Raw genomic sequence first — 20,114 nt, 5'->3', positions numbered from 1 at the left:
TAGAGGAGTTGCTCATTCAAAAAGTCAGGAGTCATGCTCCATAAAGACTTCTATTACGACTCTTTTTTGCAAAGTGAAGAGAATCTTCACACCATTTGAAAATAACTGTCTTCTGCTGGATTGTCCTAGCAGAGCTTCTTCAAGTGGTAATATGGCTGAATAAACAGTGAATACAACTAACAGTTGCCCATTTATGGATACTGAAACTATAATTTCTGTTTCCCTTTATTCTTGTTGAGGTGTCCGCAACAAGAAAACTTGTGTCTACTGAGGATGAGAGGAAAATCTAGTTACTTCAGCTTATTTCTAAGCATTTAGTTTTTCTGTTACTAACCACTAAATTCATCATAAATTCATGTGAAGATCTAAAGAACCTGATTGTCTACTTGCTCAAAAAAAAAAATCACATATGCAAAGACATTTTTGTGTCCTTAGTATCAACAGGCAACTGACTAATGTTAAATTATTAGTCAGAGGAAGTTTGTATCTGGGCTTGGATCCCATTGTGGACATTTGCAGAGAGGTCCGTGGAATTGTATATGTATAAATGTCTTGAGTTTACATTCACATTAGTTATTTGTGTGCTAAATTCCTTCAAGATAACCACCGAATTTTCAATTCCCAATTCTAAGCCTTAAACACTCCCTGTCATTGCCATACACACAGAGGTAAACCATGGTCTGTACCCAGGTGTGTGCTGCGAGCAGAGAGAGAGAGAGAGATATACATATAGATACATATATATACATATATATACACACACATATATAAACACATATATATACACACACACATATATATACACATACACACACACACACACACACACACACAAATAGTGTACCCCTAAGGGAGGCCCGCTCATTCAACATTTTGTTGTTGTATTAAACAATATTCTTCTTTAGGCCAGGCACGGTGGCTCGCGCCTGTAATCCCAGCACTTCGGGAGACTGAGATGGGTGGATCACCTGAGGTCAGGAGTTCGAGACAAGCCTGAGCAACATGATGAAACCCCTTCTTTACTAAAAATACAAAAATTAGCTGGGTGTGGTGGCAGGCGCCTGTAATCCCAGCTACTTGGGAAGCTGACGCAGGAGAATTGCTTGAACCCAGCAAGTGAAGGTTGCAGTGAGCCGAGATCACGTCATTGCACTCCAGCTGGGGCGACAGAGCAAGACTCCATCTTAAAAAAAATAATAAATAAAAAGCAATATTCTTATTTTATAAAGAGTGATTATTGGCCGGGCTCGGTTGCTCACGCCTGTAGTCCCAGCACTTTGGGAGGCTGAGGCGAGTGGATCACTTGAGGTCAGGAGTTCAAGACCAGCCTGGCCAACATGGTGAAACCCCTTCTCTACTAAAAATGCAAAAATTAGCCAGGCATAGTGGTGCGTGCCTGTAATCCCAGCTACATGGGAGGCTGAGGCAGGAGAATCACTTGAACGTAGGAGGAGGAGGTTGCAGAGAGCAGAGATCATGCCACTGCACTCCAGTCTGGGCATCGGGGTGAGGCCCTGTCTCAAAAAAAAAAAGTGATTATCAAGTAATAAATTTGATATGGTTTGGCTCTGTGTCCCCAGCAAATCTCATCTGAAATTGTAATCTCCACGTGTCAAGGGAGGGATCTGGTGGGAGTGATTGGATCATGGGGATGGTTTCCCCCATGCTGTTCTCATGAGAGTGAGTGAGTTCTCACAGGAGCTTATGCTTTAAAAGTGTTTGGCAGCTCCCAGCTGTCTTGCTCAATCGCTCGCTCTCCTGCCTCCATGTAAGATGTGCCTTGGTTTCCCTTTGCTCTCTGCCATGATTGTAAGTTTCCTGAGGCCTCCCCAGCCATGCAGAACTGTGAGTCAGTTAAACCTTTTTTCTTCATAGATTACCCAGTCTCAGATAGTGCTTTATAGCAATGTGAAAATGGACTAATACAAAGATATTCCATGTTATTACTGATTTTATTTAGTAGTTTATGGACAGATAGTGTGCAAAAATAAATTTCCTGAGTAGGTCAGTTTGGTTGATACATTGTTTCAATATTTTAACATTCAAATCATATGCCCTGTTTTTGTTTTTGTTTTTAGAGACAGGGTCTCGCTCTGTGGCCCAGGCTGGAGTGCAGTGGTGCCATCATGGCTCACTGCAACCTTGGGCTCCTGGCCTCAAGTGATCTTTTGCTTCAGCCCCCTGAGGAACTGGGACTATAGGTGTATGCTACCATGCCTGGTTTATTATTATTTTGTAGAGACAAGGTCTTGCTACATCGCCCAGGCTGGTCTAGAACTCTTGGCCTCAAGTGATCCTCCCACTTTGGCCTCCCCAAAGCACGGGGATTACAGACATGGGCCACTTTACCCAGCCAGCCCTGTCTTTAATTCAACTCTTTTAACCCTGTCCTAATTTCTTACTCATAATTCAGTTTCAATCTAAAATTATAAAATAAATAAAATAGATGTCATTAATTTACTTTAGAGTCTTTACTAACTTTGTTCTGTGTAACTCATCTGAAAGACCTTTACTGGGCTGTCATTTACGATGTCTTATACTTTATTGCCCCTTCATTTCTCATTTATTTTGTCAAAATGTATTTGGTTTCTGCAGACTGTGGAGTGAATAAAAATATTCTAACTTTGCCACCCCTTGAATGAAATGGTTGACTGTCACACCTGCTTAAAAAGAAAGCAATCAGACCTAGTTCTTTAGACTTTGTTTAGAAATTAACTTTCTCCATGAGTTATGTATGGTCTGATTACTGTGAGGGACAGCCTTTATCAGGGTTTAAAATACCTCAGTATGCCAACCCTCCCCCCATTTTTGAAACATAAATTTGCAGTGAAAATGGCATATATTTTAATGAGGAAATGATACCAATTTCAATATTTAGGAACTAAGGCACAGGTACTTCTGGAAAATAGGATTGATTTCAGGTGGGTCCCCTTACCATACCACTTGGGGAGGGGTGTGTGTGAGTGTGTGTGTGTGTGTGTGTTTGTGTGTGTATGTGTTGTGCATGTGTGTATAATCCCACATCAGCACAGAAGAATAAAGAGATAATCAAACTATCAATGCAGGAGTTGGTGGGTTTTTTTTTTTTTTTTTGCCCCATAGAGATATTTTCAAACTAGCTTTCCTTAGTATCAAATGTCCCCAAGTCCAACAGTTACAATTTCCAATAATTAATTGTCTGCAAGCAGGGTGACTCAGGTGTTTTTTGTGTTATCTCTGTGCAGGGCTTGTGTTGTCCTTACTGGATGCCTGCATCAGGTTGCCTGGGAGAGCCTAGAGCTGGGGAGGTGGAAAGATGAGGCTTCCTGTAGATTTGGCACTCTTTGCCCAGTGCTCTGGATTCTCTAAGACGGCCTTTTCCTATGAGTGACTTCCAGGGGGGCACTGGTGTTTTGTCACTTAACCTGTGTACTTATAGAAAATTGCAGGTGTTTACAGAATTTATGATTTAGTAAATTTAGTAACTTAGTAATGCTCATATACCAAAGTGAGCAATTTGCATGCTTGTAGCTCTGTGTGAGCGAGTCTGGGTGGGAGAGTGTGAGTGCTTCGGAATGCAGGATCCCGGTGAGTGCCATGTACAGCAGGTAATGGGAAAGACTTCTGCAGGATTGATGTATCCAGTGGTGTCAGAGGCTCTTCCCTGAAATACTGCCATCACTGGAAATGCCCTGAGTTCGGGGAAGGAGGAGGGGAGCAGCCAGCTCTTTGAAGACCTCAAGGCCCCTTCAGGGGCTGCTAGAGACTAAAAATGGAACTCGCATAAACCCATTGCCCTTTCTGTGTGCTGCGGGCTTTTGGGAGCAAAGGGTGGTTTTGTGACAAAATCATCTAACTGCTTGTCAAGGACTTCCAATAACCCTGTGACTGATAATAATAGAGTGTTTTGGGGGAGCAGTGAGGTGGAATAATGTGTGTCTGGCTGGAGTGAATAGAAGCTGGTATTTTCCAGATAAAGTTCAAGTAATTTACTTCCAAAGTATATTTAAACATTTATTTCTACAAGGAGTGCTCCAAAGAATTTTGATTAGATGGCTCAAAGTTTAAAGATAATCCTTGCTTGAAGATAATCCTTGGCAAGTCAAAAATTTTTCCCCACCTCCATGTATACCTTCTTTTCCTGATTCTAATCCATCTTCTCTAATTGTGATTTCTTTCTCATAGTCAGCTTTTTCAAATTACAGGTAAATGTCTTAGTTGCTACACAAGTTTCTAAGTGACCACCAGGAAGTGAGAGTTAAGCCCTAGATATGGAGTTTTATTCTTGGGATATTTGCTTCTGTGACACACAGTCTTCCTCATTAATACTTCCCAATGGGAACATGAAGTGTCTCATTTTGAAATACTTGTCATATCTGGGGCTGGTTGACTGACATGGTTTTGATTGAAAACAATCAATAGGAGTGGTATTGCTGTAAGAAAACATTTGGTGAAAATGGAGAAGGAAAATATTCCAATGCACATTTTTGCCTAAATAATATTTATTCATATATTTATTTTAGGGATTTATAGGAAATGGCCTATCTTCTTTATATGAAGACAATTCTAGTAATTTCATATTGCTGGGTGTGGTCTCATTAACACCCTGTTGTAGTTAAAATGATATTATCAGATGAACATGTTACAAGATGAAACTTGAGATTAAAAAGAAAACATTCCTTATTGTTTTTTTGATGGTTTCCTGAAGCTATGTTCCTTAAATTTCCAAACGAACTTTTGTAGGGATGAGGGGAAATGCGTAGAAGGAATTCTGGAAATCTTTGACATGCTCCTGGCAACTACTTCAAGGTTTCGAGAGTTAAAACTCCAACACAAAGAATATCTCTGTGTCAAGGCCATGATCCTGCTCAATTCCAGTAAGTAATCACACAGCTGGGCCATGTTTTATCGGGGAGAGATGCTGTTTCTACAACTAGCGTGATATTAAGAAGAATGTTGAACTTCTATTTTATTTGAAAGGGTAAAATGGTTTCCTTTTGGACTTCGTTTTTATTTTGATAACGATTTAAACTGTAGGTAACTTTTGGTAACTTGGACATAAATTACTCATTAAGTGAATGACTGGCAATCAATTTAAAAGTAGCTCAAGCCACTTGCTGGAAAAGAAAAAAAAAGGAACTTTAAATTGTTTATCTTTTAAACTTTTTTCAGTGCTCACACAGACACTTTACATGGTTGGCATGCATTTATACTTATGTCTGGGGTCCTACTTTTTTACAGATTCATTCGTTCAGTAAAGATACAATCCTACCCTCAAATGGCTCATAGTTTAGGCAGGGAGAGAGAGAAAACAAATCATTAAAAATAATGATTTCTGTGCTATGATAAAGTCTACACAAAATACTACGGGAAAATAGGAGGAGAGATGCTGGAGTTGTTGCAGAAGGGAATGATTGAACAAATCTTCAGGAAAGAGCAGAGGGAAGTAGGTATGACTTTAAAATGCAGTGCTGAAGATTAGAAAGTGCTGCCCAGGCTTTGGGCAGCTTAGAAGAGGTTCAGGCAGGGGAGTGTCATGCACAGATATGTGATATAGAAAGGTCACTCTGGCTTCCATGTGGAGGACTAGAAAGGGCAGAGACTGAAGCCGGGGGCCCATTAGAGGCAATGAGAGCCTGAACTGACATTATGGCGTGAGGTCAGGGAGCAAGGGACTTGACTTGAAGGAAAAGTGGGAGGTAGAGAAGGGAAATAAGGTGTCTAGGATATGCAGATGGTTTCGTTTTGTTGGTTTTATCTTATATAAATATCTGATTATTGTTAATAAACATTCAAATGAGAAAAACATACAAGGAAGAAAATAAAATCATCAGGAATACCTGCCCTCAAAATAACCACCATAACTTTGGTGACCATTCCTTTCTTTCTTTCTTTTTTTTTTTTTTTTGAGACAGGATCTTGCTCTGCTGCCCAGGCTGGAGGGCAGTGGCATGATCATAGCTCACTGTAACCTAGTACTGAGCTCAAGTGATCCTCCCACCTTGGCCTCACAAGTAGCTTGGAATACAGGTGCATACCACCAGACCTGGTTAATTAAAACAATTTTTTTTTGTAGAGACAGAATCTTGCTGTGTTGCCAGAGGTGGCCTTGAACTCCTGGCCTCAAGCAGTCCTCCCACCTCAGCCTCCCAAAGTTCTGGAATTTACAAGCGTGAGCCACCGTGCACAGTCTGTATCTTGTTTTTTCACTTTTCTTTTTGAGACAGGGTGTCCCTCTGTTGCCCAGGCTGGAATGCAGTGGCACGATCATGGTTTACTGCAGTTCCGACCTCCTGGGCTCAAGTGATTCTCCCACCTCAGCCACCTGAGTAGCTGAGACCACAAGCACCTGCCACCACACCCAAATAATTTTTGTATTTTTTGTAGAGGTGAGGTATCCCTGTGTTGGCCAAGCTGGTCTCAAACTCCTGTATTTTTTTTTTTTTTCTTTTCAAAATGCTGTGAAACCATTCTTGGTCAACTAGGAGAGATCTAACACAATCTTTGAAATGAGGGCATTATACTAAATCGTTCAACCATTCCTCTGTTATTAAATATCCAGTTCCTCTTCCTTTTTAACCATTATAAACATTACTGCAGTAAATAGAGATGTGTTATTTTGTATGAATTTCTAAGTTTCTGGATGGTTGTCAAGACTGGTCAGTTCACGATCTACCTGGTGTCTAAGCCAGCCGCTCTAGCAGATATTGATGGCTTTGCTTAGCCATTTACTCTTGTCGAGCCTTTAGGTTATTGATTTTTTTTCTTCCTCAAACACTGTATATCCATGTTTTAATGTTCACCTGAAGACTTACAGATATCTCTATTTGGACAACATATTGGGCTTTATTTATCCAATCTTAGAGTTCTATACTTGAAACAACAGGGATATATCAGATCATATTATACTATGGTCTTTAAATCAGCCAAAGTAGCGGTTCCTGAAGCCAAGATTCAATGCAGAATTCACTGTGGTCACATGTTTCCAGCTGCCTCTTGATCTGGGGCCAGCTGACCTTCATACGTGTCTTCTCTCACAGACTCTTGGATATTGGCACTAGTTTTTTTGTTTGTTTGTTTGTTTGGTTTTTTTGACAGAGTCTCACTCTGTTGACCAGGCTGGAGTGTTAAGGATAGTTACTTTTGCAAAATATAACAAAAATGAATTATGAGAAAAATAAAAGTGTAAAATACAAGTCCTAGTTTATAATATTATTAGTTATCACATTCAATTGATTTAAAATTACTCTGTCGATTGCTAAAAATGTTCCTAAATGCTTACACTCAATTTCTACCCATCCCTTTGTAAATGGGCAACAGAACATACATTAGCTCTGGAGAGAGCACAGGATACTGTGCAAGAGTTGCTTGGATCTAGGGTGGAGGGTGGGGTTAGCCCCTGAAGAACTGGGTGAGGGAGAATGAAGAAGGAATCTGAAGGCCATGTGAAGGTACAGAGACCTGGAAGACAACCTCTGAGCATTTCCTAGTTAAGTCTCAATCTGGCCTTACCTGCCTAACAGGTCATTTCCCCTGCACCCAACACACCCTTCCCTGTTTATTGTTATCATTCACCTTTTACAGAATAACATGAGGGCCCAGCTTATACTGATGATTATGTTGATGTGAATATAAGGAAAGTCCAGCCAGGTGTGTTTTTTTTTTTTGGACAGAGTCTTCCTGTGTTGGCCAGGCTAGAGTGGAGTGCAGTGGTGGAATCTTGGCTCACTGAAACCTCCGCCTCCCAGGTTCAAGTGATTCTTAAGTGATGCCTCAGCATCCCAAGTAGCTGGGATTACAGGTGCATGACACCATGCCTGGCTAATTTTTGTATTTTTAGTAGAGACGATATATTAGTCTGTTCTCACACTACTATGAAGAAATACCTGAGACTGGGTAATTTATAAAGGAAAGAGATTTAATTGACTCACAGTTCAGTATGGCTGGGGAGGCCTCAGGAGACTTACAATAATGGCGGAAAGTGAAGAGGAAGCAAGATACCTTTTTCACAAGGTGCCAGGATGGAGAAGTCCCAAGCAAAGGCAGAAGAGCCCCTTATATAACCATCACATCTTGGGAGAACTCGCTCACTGTCATGAGAACAGCATGGGGGAAACTGCCCCCATGATTCAATTACCTCCACCTGGTCTCTCTCTTGACACATGGGGATTATGGAGATTACAATTCAAGATGAGATTTGGGTGGGGGCACAAAGCCTAACCATGTCAGACAGGGTTTCACCATGTTGTCCAGGCTGGTCTTGAACTCCTGGCTTCGAGTGATCTGCCCACCTTGGCCTCCCAAAGTGCTGTGATTACAGGTGTGAGCCACCACATCCAGCCCACCAGCCAGGATATTTGAAATTGATCATGGAATAAGATCAACTCTTTCTGACCTTTTCCAAACCACCTACCAACATTACCTCACATAGGTGCTGCCATTTCTGTCAAAGGGAGGATCTGCTTGAAGAGTACCTTCCCATCTTGGCAATGGAGGATCATCAAATGCCAGATGATGGGGCTTCTCTCACTTTCAGAAATAATTTAGATCTCTTTTCTGTGCAGGAAAGTGCTTCTCGGAATGCACTGTTTGCTTGTTGTTACAACACTTTGCAGTATAAAGCCTTCTGTTTGGCAAGGCTCCTTATAGGCATTTTAGCCTCCCAGACATCATATTGTGTTGTTGTCAAAGCTAGACGCAGCATCTGTGCAAATGGGAAAGATGAAGGCTACAGCATTCCCCTGCAGCATGACAGAACTGCCACATTGAGAGAATTACAGAAGGCGAGGGAGACATGTGATGTAATTACCACTTGTGGCAGTAAACGAGTAAAATTTGTTTACTGTAAATCCAAGTTTAAGAAATCTTTTTTTTTTTTTTTTTTTTTTGACAGAGTCTTGCCCTGTCGCCCAGGCTGGAGTGCAATGGTGCGATCTTGGCTCACTGCAACCTCTACCTCCTGGTTTAAAACAATTCTCCTGCCTCAGCCTCCTGAGTAGCTGGGATTACAGGCACCCACCACCACGCCTGGCTAATTTTTGTATTTTTAGTAGAGATGGGGTTTCACCATGTTGGCCAGGCTGGTCTCGAACTCCTGACCTCGTGATCCGCTTGCCTCGGCCTCCCAAAGTGCTGGGCCCTCGCCTGGCCAGAGATCTTCTTTTAAGGAAGTTCCTTTCTTGGTAGTCATAACAATTGTCAAAATAAATTGATCCTGTTCAGCATTGCTATGGAGAAAATGGGACAATTTTCACTGCTAGGTTAGGTGAGTCTTTTCTATGCTAGGTTTTAAGGATTTGTAAGTACAGGCTTTTTTCTTCTGGATTATTTGTGGTATTTAAATTTAAAAGAAAAATAGGAATGGAATCTGCCTCCCTGCCTTAAAATTTAAAACCCTGACAGAATATATAAAACAGATATTGGACATTGGACAACAGTAATCCCCAGGAGGAGGGACACAAACGAGGAGAGCCCTTTGATTGTCCAGTTTACTGCCTGGAGCCAGTTTCCAGGTTGCAAAGCAGGGATGGGTGTTTTAGGGTTTCTCCAGAGAAACAAAACCAATAGGATGGATAGGTAGGTAGGCAGATAAATGAGAGGGGATTTATTATGAAAACTGACTTGAACAATTATGAAGGCTGAGAAGTCACATGATATGCATCTGCATGCTAGTGAACCAGGGAAGCCAGTAGCATGGCTCAGTGTAAATGGAAAGACCTGAGAACTAGGGAGCTGGTGGTGTAACCCTCAGTTTGAGATTGAAGGCCTGAGAAACTGGGAGGCCACTGGTGTGAGTCCCAGGGTCTGGAGGCTGGAGAACCTGGAGTTCTGATGTCCAAGGGCAGGAGAAAATGGGTGTTCCAGCTCCGAGAGAGAGAATTCTCTTCCTCTGCCAGTTCGTTCTATCTGGGCACTCAGCCAATTGGATGGTGCCTGCCAACATTGGCTAAGGGCAGATCTTCCTTACTTAGTCCACTGTTCTTTTTTTTTTTTGATGAAGTCTTGCTTTGTTACTCAGGCTGGAGTGCAGCAGTGCCATCTTGGCTCACTGCAACCTCCACCTTCTGGGTTCAAGCGATTCTCCTGCCTCAGCTTCCAGAGTAGCTGAGATTACAGGCATCTGCCACCACGCCTGGCTAATTTTTTGTATTTTTAGTAGAGATGGGGTTTCACCACGTTAGACAGGCTGGTCTCGAACTCCTGACCTCAAGTGATCCACCCACTTTGGCCTCCGAAAGTGCAGGGATTACAGGTGTGAGCCACTGTGCCTGGCCTTAGTCCACTGACTCTAATGCCAGTCTCTTCCTGGAACACTCTCACAGACATACCCAGAAATAATGCTTTATCTACTATCTGGGTATCCCTTTATCCAGTCAAGTTGACACCTAAGATTAACCATCACAAAGGGTAACCCAAATAGACACCAGTGGTCTCCCTTGGTAGCAAGGCAGCTAGGACTTGGAGGGGAGAGTACTGAATGGGAAAGAGCTGCACAAAGAATTTTGGAGATCTATGGAGAGTCCTCTTCAAGTCTTCAGCTGAGTACTAATCTGCCCATGCTTATGAGGATACCAAGGACAGGGAAAGAACCATCAGAAAGGAGTGGGCGAAACAATCCCTAGAGTTCACACAGGGCCAGGAACAGTTCACATCCTCACCAGCCAGTGGGAAAAACCTTGCAGTTCACTGGGCATTGGGCACTTCTCAGCCTTCCTATAGTATTCAGAAGGGTATTGCCTCAGTAGTGGGCCTAGACTAAAAGCCATTATGATCCTACCAAACAAAAAAGCAAGCCTGGAGGATCAAACAATTGCTAAGTGTTTTAACTGCATCCCAGCACAAAGCTCAAGAATAGAGACACATCCCATTTCATTACATGTTGCTTTATTGTGCATCACAGATACTGCATGTTTTTACAAATCGAAGGTTTGTGGCAACGCTGCATTGAACAAGTCTGTTAGTACCATTTTTTCCAACAGCATGTGCTCACTTTATGTCTGTGTCAAATTTTGATAACACTTTGATAACACTTTGATAACAATATTTCTAACTTTTTCATTATATCTATTAGAGTGATCTGTAATCAGTGATTTTTGATGTTACTATTGTAATTGTTTTGGGGTGCCACAAACTATGCCCATATAAGCTGGCAAACTTAACCTATAAATTTGTGTGTTCTGACTGCTCCACCAACTGGTGGCCCCACCACCATCTGGAATTCTGGGAGAATTCTACCATGCATTTGAGGAATGAATAATACCAAGTGATATGGTTTGGCTCTGTGTCCCCACCCAAATCTCATCTTGTAGTGCCCATAATTCCCACATGTTGTGGGAGGGACCTGGTGGGAGATGATTGAATCATGGGGGAGGGTCTTTACTGTGCTGTTCTCATGATAGTGAATAAATCTCACGAGATTTGATAGTTATATAAAAATGGGAGTTTCCCTGCACAAGCCCTCTTCTCTTGTCTGCCACCACATGAGATGTGCCTTTCACCTTCTGCCATGATTGTGAGGCTTCCCCAGCCATGTGGAACTCTAAGTCCAATAAACCTCTTTCTTTTGTATATTGCCCAGTCTTGGGTATGTCTATCAGCAGTGTGAAAATGGACGAATACACCAAGTTTATACATACTCTTACAGAAAATTGAACAGCATGGAATGTTTTGCAACTCATTCTGTGAGGCCAGCATTACTCTGATAGAACACTCAGACTAACACACTAGAAGAAAAGAAGACAACAGACCAATTTCCCTCATGCATATATAAGCAAAATTTCTCTAAATTTTTTTTTTTTAGTAACTAGAATCCAAAACTGTATTAAAAGAATAGCACATCATGAACAAGCAGAATTTTTGGGAATACAAGGTTTCTTTAACATTTGAAAATCAATCAAAATTCATATTAACAGAATAATAATGAAAAACCATATGATTTTATATATATATATATATATATATATTTTTTTTTTTTTTTTGAGACAGTCTCATTCTCCGCCCAGGCTGGAGTGCATTGGTGCTATCTCAGGGCTCACCGCAACCTCTGCCTGCTGGGTTCAATGAATTCTCCTGTCTCAACCTCCTGAGTAGCTGGGATTATAGGCGCCTGCCACCATGCCCGGCTAATTTTTGTGTTTTTAGTAGAGATGAGGTTTCACCATGTTGGCCAGGATGGTCTCAAACTGCTGACCTCAGGTGATCCACCCACCTTGGCCTCCCAAAGTGCTAGGATTACAGGTGTGAGCCACTGTGCCTAGCCATGATTATCTTAATAGATGCACACAGCATTTGACAAAATCCAACATCCACTCCTGCTAAAAACACTGTACAAACAAGGAATAGAAGGAAACTTCCTCAATCCATTAAAGGGCACCTATGAAAATCCTACATTTAATATTAGACTTAATCACAATCAGAAACAAGGCAAGTATGTCCACTGTCCTTAATTCTATTCAACATTTTACTGTAAGTTCTACCCAGTGCATTAAGGCAAGAAAAGAGGTAAAAGGCATCAATACTGGAAAGGTAGAAGTGAAAGTCTTTATTTAAAAACATGAGAATCTATGTAGAAAGTCCTAAGGAGTCTAAAAAATGTGAATTTAGCAAGTTTGTAAGGTGTAAGGGCAATATATATAAATCAATTGTATTTCTGTGTGGCAGCAGTGAGCAATTGGAAATTGAAATGAAAAACCAATACCATTTACAATAGCATCAAACATTGTGAAACCTTGGGAATAAACTTGCAAAAGACATGAAACCTGCACACTAAACACTGCAAAATATAGCTGAAGGAAATTAAAGAAATCCTGAATAAATGGAGAGAGATGTTAATGGATCATAAGATTCAGTATTGTTTTCAATCTATAGATTCAAACTGATAAAAATCCCAGGAGGCTTTTTGGTAGAAATTGATAAGCTGATTCTTAAAATCATGTGAAAATGCAATGGACATAGAATAGTCAAAACAACTTTGAAAAAGAACAAACTGGGTGGACTTACACTACCTGATTTCGAAGATAATGTGGTATTGATGTCAACAGAAACAAATAGATCAATGGAACAGAGAGTCCAGAAATAATCTATACAACTACAGATGGTCCTCAATTTATGATGGGGTGATTTCCCAAAAAACCCATCTTAAGTTGAAAATGTTGCTAGTCAAAAATATACTTAACACACCTAACCTACTGAACATCATAGCTTAGCCTAGCCTATCTTAAATGTGTTCAGAATACTTACGTTACCCTGCAGTTGGGCAAAATCATCTAATATAAAGCCTATTTTATAATACAGTAATGAATATTTCATGTAATTTATGGAATACTGAAAGTTACTGTACTGAAAAATGAAAAAACACAATGGTTGTACGTGTACTGGAAGTACAGTTTCTACTGAATGCAAAAACTTGCAGCTGAGTGTGTTCATTATCTTGGTTGTGGTGATGGCTCCACCGTGTATATGTATGTCGAAGTACATCAAATCGTACACGCAAAATATGTGCAGGTTATTGCATGTCAGGTATACCTGAATGAATCTGTAAACAATGTAATGAAAACAAAACAAAAAGATTAAGAGAGCAAAGTTTGTAGGCTAAATGGAAAAGAAATACCACCAAGCGGGGAACCAAATCACAGGGTGGAGTCCCTGGAGGATAAGGGTCAGGAGAGGAGAAATGGGGGTAGGTCTCTTAAGTCAAAAGGCTGCGAACTTCTCTATCCCATGTTAGGATAGCAGAGTTTCCAAGTTTTGCATTTGGTTGCTGCTAGATGGCCTTGCCAGGCTAGATAAGCATTGGGCTGTCTGATGATGGTCTCCTGCATAGTTTGGTCTCCTGTTTTCCTGTGTATGTGACATGCTCAAGTTAGGATTATGTCACTCAATCACATCTGCAGTGGTACAGCACGCTAGCTGGCCAGGTCGCAGTTTGTCAGTAGTCATGTTTTAAAAGCTGCCCATTTCTGGGTTATGCATATCTACTAATAATGGCTATAATATGGAATGGAAATTAACTGTGTCATCCAGCTAAATTTCAGCTCAGTTTCTGGTATGTATATTAATGACTTCTAAATACTAAGGATGTCAAAATGATTGAGATATAATGCTTTTGGTCTAGAATGGGATATACACTCAAATAGTTAATCAAAGGTCTGATCCGTGATGGGCTTAAGTGGAGAGGCACGTATTTCTCTCTTGGGGAGGCAAGGGAAAGGACCACAACATTCTAACTCTCTCAGCCAATCCTCTTCCACTATGCATATATAGGTTGTGTGGTACTTGGAATTCCTGTATCATACTTAGCCTTTGATATGGCTCTTGAGAGTAAGAGACAACAGAAAAATGTTGCATTTAACAACCTGTTACAATGCTTGTTAGAGTGTTTTTATAAACTCTAAGGTGTTATGCAAGTGTCATAGTTAATAAAATAGCCTACCCAACACCCAACAGACAGACTGGCCATCTTGCCACCCAAATCCTCCCTTGGATAGAATTAGAGGGGGTATGGAATTTAGGAATTAGAGTGTAATTAATTAGATTGATTATCCATAGTCTTTAAAATATTTTAAATTAGAAACAAGTCTATTTAAACAGTTTTAAGATTTACAAAGGATGAAACTTTTCATTAAATGAAAGAAATAGAGGGGTTAAGCCAGGAAATCCTATTTTACATTAAGAAAATTATTAAGAGACACTGGCTTAAACCCTAGTTCCCTCTGAGTTTATAGGGAGAGTTCCCATGGAGTGGGTGGGTGGAGAAGACAAAGACATAGATGGATGCTGATGAGGAAAGATGCGGGGATCCTTTTCTGTTGACCAAGAACACTGGGGCAAGCACAGTTGAACAGCAGCCTGCAGCCTCACACCATGGCACCTTTTGAGTCCCATCTGCCCTCATGTGCTGGGGGCAGGAGGTGGTGACAGAGGGCGTGGGTCATGGCCAGAGGTTCCTTTCCTCAAAGCAAACAAGCAAACGCCACATACGGCTCCCCAAAGCCAGGACTTCTTTCCTTTGGTCAGTATTCTGGGACTTCTATTAACACATTAGATTTTTCTCATTTATTTGCCTTCAGTCAAGGAAAGCTTATGTTTTCATCCTTTGAACAAATCAGACGTGGCAAATCTTGAAGGAGAGGTGGCTGTCCCCCACCACTGTGCTGCTCAGAATGTCATCAGGTGGGCTGGTGAGAGGAGCACACAGCTGTTCCCAGCTGATAAAGGGGAGAGAAGATTGTGTCCTTGATTTTATTTCACTTTCTTTGGTATGTGTGGGGCATGGTGCCAAGATCTTGTTTTTTTGTTTGTTTGTTTTTTTTAAACTATACTTCTTCAGTTTCATCAAAAGTAATTTAATTTTGTTCTACAGTGAATCCTAACTGATGTTTTTACTTTTGGTGGGTGGAGAGGGTGCTATATTTTTGTGGTTTTCTGTGCCTGACTGGGCACAGCTTTGGATCTTGTCCCTTGCCCCACCCTGCCCAGGGCCTGCCACTTAGCAAGTACTCTGTAGATATGTATTTGATGAGCAAGGGCCTGAGCATGGATGTCTGAGGTGCAGGCACACACTGCTGACTGGAGAGCCAGGCAGCAGCATGGGTATTCTTCAGCACAGTTCTTTTCTGGGAGGGTATTTCTTTTCTATGTGATCAATGAGAACAGGAGTCTCCAGGATAATTTTATGTAAGTCAGTCTTTGTATATACACTGCCCCCCTACCCCACCATATGTAAAATGGATTTCGCATATGCCTTTCCACAACTGCAGTGCCTCACCTCCCCAAACTGCTGTGGCTGATGGACTCTGGGCCCCAGGTGGAGCTGTGCTGCCCCCACAGCCTGCAGAAGGCCCAGGGTCTGGCCTTGACAATGACTGTGGTTCGTGAAGTGGGTAACACAATGACACATATGTGTTCTCTGAGGGGAAACTTCGTTGCACACAGCCCAGGGAATTTGTTATTGTAACTTTGGTTCTGAGGCATTCTTTTATTATTATTATTACTATTATTTTTAGTAACAGCTTTATTGTGATATAATTCATTTACCATATAATTTATCCATATTAAGTATACAGTTCAATGTTTTTAGTTTATTCACGGTATGTGGTGCAACCATCACCACCATCAATTTTAGAACATTTTCATCACCTGAAAAGAAACCCCATGCTTCTTAGCCATCATTTCCCACTCCCTATCCCACCCACAGCCCTAGGCAACCACTAATTTGCTTTTCTGACTCTATGGATTTGCCTATTCTAGACATTTTATTATAAATGGAATCATACAACGTGGTCCTTTGTGTCTGGCTTATTTTGCTTAGCCTGATGTTTTCAAAGTTCATCTGTATCAGTACCTCATTCCTTTTCGTAGCTGAATACTATTCCACCGTATGGGTAGACCACATTTTGTTGAGCCATTCGTCAGTTAGTGGACATTCCACTTTTAGGCTGAGTTATGCTGCTATGAACATTTGTTTATAATCTGAGGATTTGTTTTTATATTTTCAATCTTTGTCACTTTGAACTGAGACATGTACAGGCACACAATTTTGGCTCCTTTTGGAATTCCCAGACATAGTATTGCTTGATGGCAGCGGAAGTCCATGGAGCACATGTCATGCAGCTGAACACACTACGGGGTAGTTAAAAGGAAGTAAAGTACTTGTTTATGCAGATGGGGTTAATTTTAGGGAAAGTAAGCTTGAAATAATTTTCTCTGTACTTTTGATAATTTTCTGTGTGTACCTAAAACATACATTAGCATGCATATTTACCATTTCAAATATGATGTGTGTTTGGCTAAAAAAAATAAGGGTCTGGCCGGGCACAGTGGCTCACGCTTGTAATCCCAGCACTTTGGGAGGCCGAGGCAGGCGGATCGCGAGGTCAGGAGTTCGAGACCAGCCTGGCCAGCATGGTGAAACACTGTCTCTACTGAAAATACAAAAAATTTGCTGGGCATGGTGGCGCATGCCTGTAATCCCAGCTACTAAGGAGGCTGAGGCAGGAGAATTGCTTGAAACCGGGAGGCGGAGGTTGCAGTGAGCTGAGATCGTACCACTGCACTCCAGGCTGGGTGACAGAGTGAGACTCTGTCTCAAGAAAAGAAAAAAAAAAAAAGGTTTGTGCCCTCAAAGCACTCATGTCCAGTCTTGCTGAGGGCAGAAGGGTGGCTGTGGGGTGTGTGTGGGGACAAGGCAGACATCCAGCATGTGGGGCAACATGGTGTCTCTGCTGAGGATGAACAGGGCACTGTCAGAGTATCAGGGGACACCTCAGACCAGACTTAGGGTGGGATGGTAGGGAGGTTGGGGGAAGCTTCCAGAAGGAATTTCATGACCAGGTTGGAATCTACAGGAGGAATGGGTATAAATGAGCAAAAGAATCAGGGTAGAGAAAGAGGAAGGAGAGAGTTTCCAAGCAGCAAGTTGAGCATGTTCGGAGCACCACACGTTCAGGGAGTTGAGAGGGGGACTCAAGGCTAGGTGTGGTGGGAACTGTAGATGAGAGAAGCGGGGAGGGCCCTGGTACCTCTGATAGCTGCACCAGGTGGTTTAGACTCTATCCTATGAGCTGGGAAGTCATTAAACGGAGCCCCATGAGCAGATCTGCTTTTTGGCCTCTCAGAAGGGGACACACGGGGCCAAGGGTGGGGTCTTGTTTCCCCTGCAGTGGGAGGGCAAGTCATCTCTGGGGTGACAGTGGGAGGTTTGAGGCTGTGGGGGGATTCTGGAAGAACCAATGTGGAGAACAAAGTGAGCACAGGGATTGGAGAAGCAGCTTCAGGGCTATTGAAAAGATGAATATTTTAAATTCGTATCATCAGACATTATGGAGGTCCCTAGGGATGTGGCAAAGCACTACACTTACATAATTGTGCTTCAGAATGTCCCTTGCCTTAACTGAGTTAAACTTAGTTGAATTGAGCTGCCTTAATTGAACTGAAAGTGCCAATAAAAATAGAGAACAAAAACTGCCAAAACAAATTCTGTGGTTGCTGGAGCACCAGCCATCATCAGTCTCATGACAGCCAAGACTCAGCAGCTCCCTGGTTGATTTCACATATTTATTCCTGCTTTGAAATGGAAAGCCTGGAAGAGAAGCTAATTATTAAAGGGAATCAAGGAGTCAGGCAGGGGTCTGGGGGAGGAGATTTATCTGAGCTGTTACTTTGCTGCCATTGGGATGCCACAGTATGTCAATCCTAGAGTTGGAGGGGAGTTAAACACAGGGCAGGGCAGGATGGGGGAGGCAGCCTACCCAGGACGTGGCTGTGGGGACCTAAGCAGATGTGTTCCTGCATGCGTTGCTCAGTGAGGAACTGAGGCTCAGAGAGCTCCAGATGGTGGCTAGAAAGTAGGTCTGTCTGACTCCAAATCAGTGGTCTTCCTGCCCCAGCCAGGTGCCACTCAAGCGAGATGCAGAGGTGGTAGCAGGGGCCCTGCCATGGCTGGCTGCGGCACGTGGTACACACAAGGAGGTGGGAGAGGAGGCTTCATCACATTGGCCATTCCTTTGTTTATTAAACTCCCTTTAGATGGGGAGCCCTCCGTGGGGCTAAAAGTAGAATTAATCTCACCTTCTGACCATCTCTGTATCTGTTGCTGCAGATGAGAAACACCACGTAATGGTTTCGGGAGACTAGATATACTCGCCACGGCAAGGCCACAATTATGGGCCTGGTGGACACTTCAGGTGGCAATTTAGTCTGTCTGCATTAGGCCAGGCTTCTCTTCTAGCTCTCTGACAGGGCTGGCTCTCAGGGAAGATCCCCTGGGGGAGGTAAGACCATGCTTATAAGGTCCTGCCACACATGCAGCTGTCAAAGCAACCCAGATCACCTCGGAGCAGGCGCACGGAACAGCTGAGCACACGACTTCTGCTCCTTTGCTCAGAGCAATGACTTCTGGCTTTTATTCTTTGTCCAGGTATGTACCCTCTGGTCACAGCGACCCAGGATGCTGACAGCAGCCGGAAGCTGGCCCACTTGCTGAACGCCGTGACCGATGCTTTGGTTTGGGTGATTGCCAAGAGCGGCATCTCCTCCCAGCAGCAATCCATGCGCCTGGCTAACCTCCTGATGCTCCTGTCCCACGTCAGGCATGCGAGGTACGCGCCCTAAGGAGCTGCTCTGCTTGGGCTTGGGATGGGATTATGTGCTCCACGGAGGGTGAAGTGATTTGGGAAAAGTGTCTGCAAGTTAAGGAAAATGAATGCCTGAAAGGGAATGGGGAATTTGTCAGTTCACACACCTGTAACCAAAGATGGGCACAGAGTGGGCATGGAAGGAATGTCACGTGGTATCTTACAGGCTCTGCATGGCAGCCAGTGGTGGCTCATCGGTTTTTCAATTGCTGGGGTTTATAGCCTGTTTATGGAGTCCTAAAAGGGGCAGTTCCTCCCCTAACACGAACTGCCACCCCTGTTTACACCACCCAGGGCTGAGGCCCTGAGGCCACTTTTTGTGGAGAGGCTAAGACCCGCTCCCCTAGATGGCCCCTCGAGCTGGTGATGTGAAGAAGTGCACAAATGCTTCCCTAAGAGTTGTTCTTTAGGTGGCATCAGGAAATTAATGATAAGACTTAAGAGAAGTGGTGGACCCAGCAGATTTAGGAAGGCAGGGCTGTAGGTAGGGCATGTTTCTGATCAGGAAATGTAATTGTGTGTGCTGATGAAGAGGGTGTGCAGTGGTGGCTACTGTTGGTACAATGATGCTCAGTGCTTGGTGTCACCCACGATGAGGGTAGCCTTGCCCTGGAGCTGGAGGAGGGGAGGGGAGGATGGAAGGTAATTAACTGGTCACTGAGGAGGCAAGTCTAGAGGCTGTGGAGAAGGACAATACACACCTCGAGAATCTTAAGTGAGAGATGAAGACCTCTGCCTTTCCCCTTTAATGATTGCTCAGCACACAGCCATTTGCAGAACAGATCCTGTGTTTGTAGATTCCTTCATTGTGAATTTAACTGCTTGCTAAAATTTATTTGTAACCCCAAAATCAATATTTGTGGTGTTTTTGAGGTCATGAACAGAGTGGCAGAAATTTTGAGTTGCCCTTTATGCACAGTCCCAGCTGAGATGAAACAAGCAGCTGCTCTCCTACTGTCAACAAGTGTCCTTTACTTGGTCTACTTAGTGCCATGGTTTTAC

At 42.7% G+C, this 20,114-nt stretch overlaps 1 protein-coding gene across 11 annotated transcripts in view; it reads left to right on the top strand.

The window, feature by feature from the left end:
- The window catches only part of ESR2 (estrogen receptor 2), a 111,473-nt gene that overhangs the window by 84,457 nt on the left and 6,902 nt on the right, over positions 1-20,114 (top strand). For all 11 annotated transcript variants that reach the window (XM_055097690.2, XM_055097692.2, XM_055097687.3 and 8 more), the window contains 2 exons: positions 4,723-4,856; positions 18,896-19,076. In XM_055097690.2, coding sequence (XP_054953665.1) covers positions 4,723-4,856; positions 18,896-19,076 — 315 coding nt within the window. The remainder of the gene's footprint in view (positions 1-4,722; positions 4,857-18,895; positions 19,077-20,114) is intronic.

This window comes from Pan paniscus, chromosome 15 (genome assembly GCF_029289425.2).
Source record: "Pan paniscus chromosome 15, NHGRI_mPanPan1-v2.0_pri, whole genome shotgun sequence".
Lineage (NCBI taxonomy): Eukaryota > Metazoa > Chordata > Mammalia > Primates > Hominidae > Pan > Pan paniscus.
This window is presented reverse-complemented; position numbering and strand designations above follow the sequence as displayed.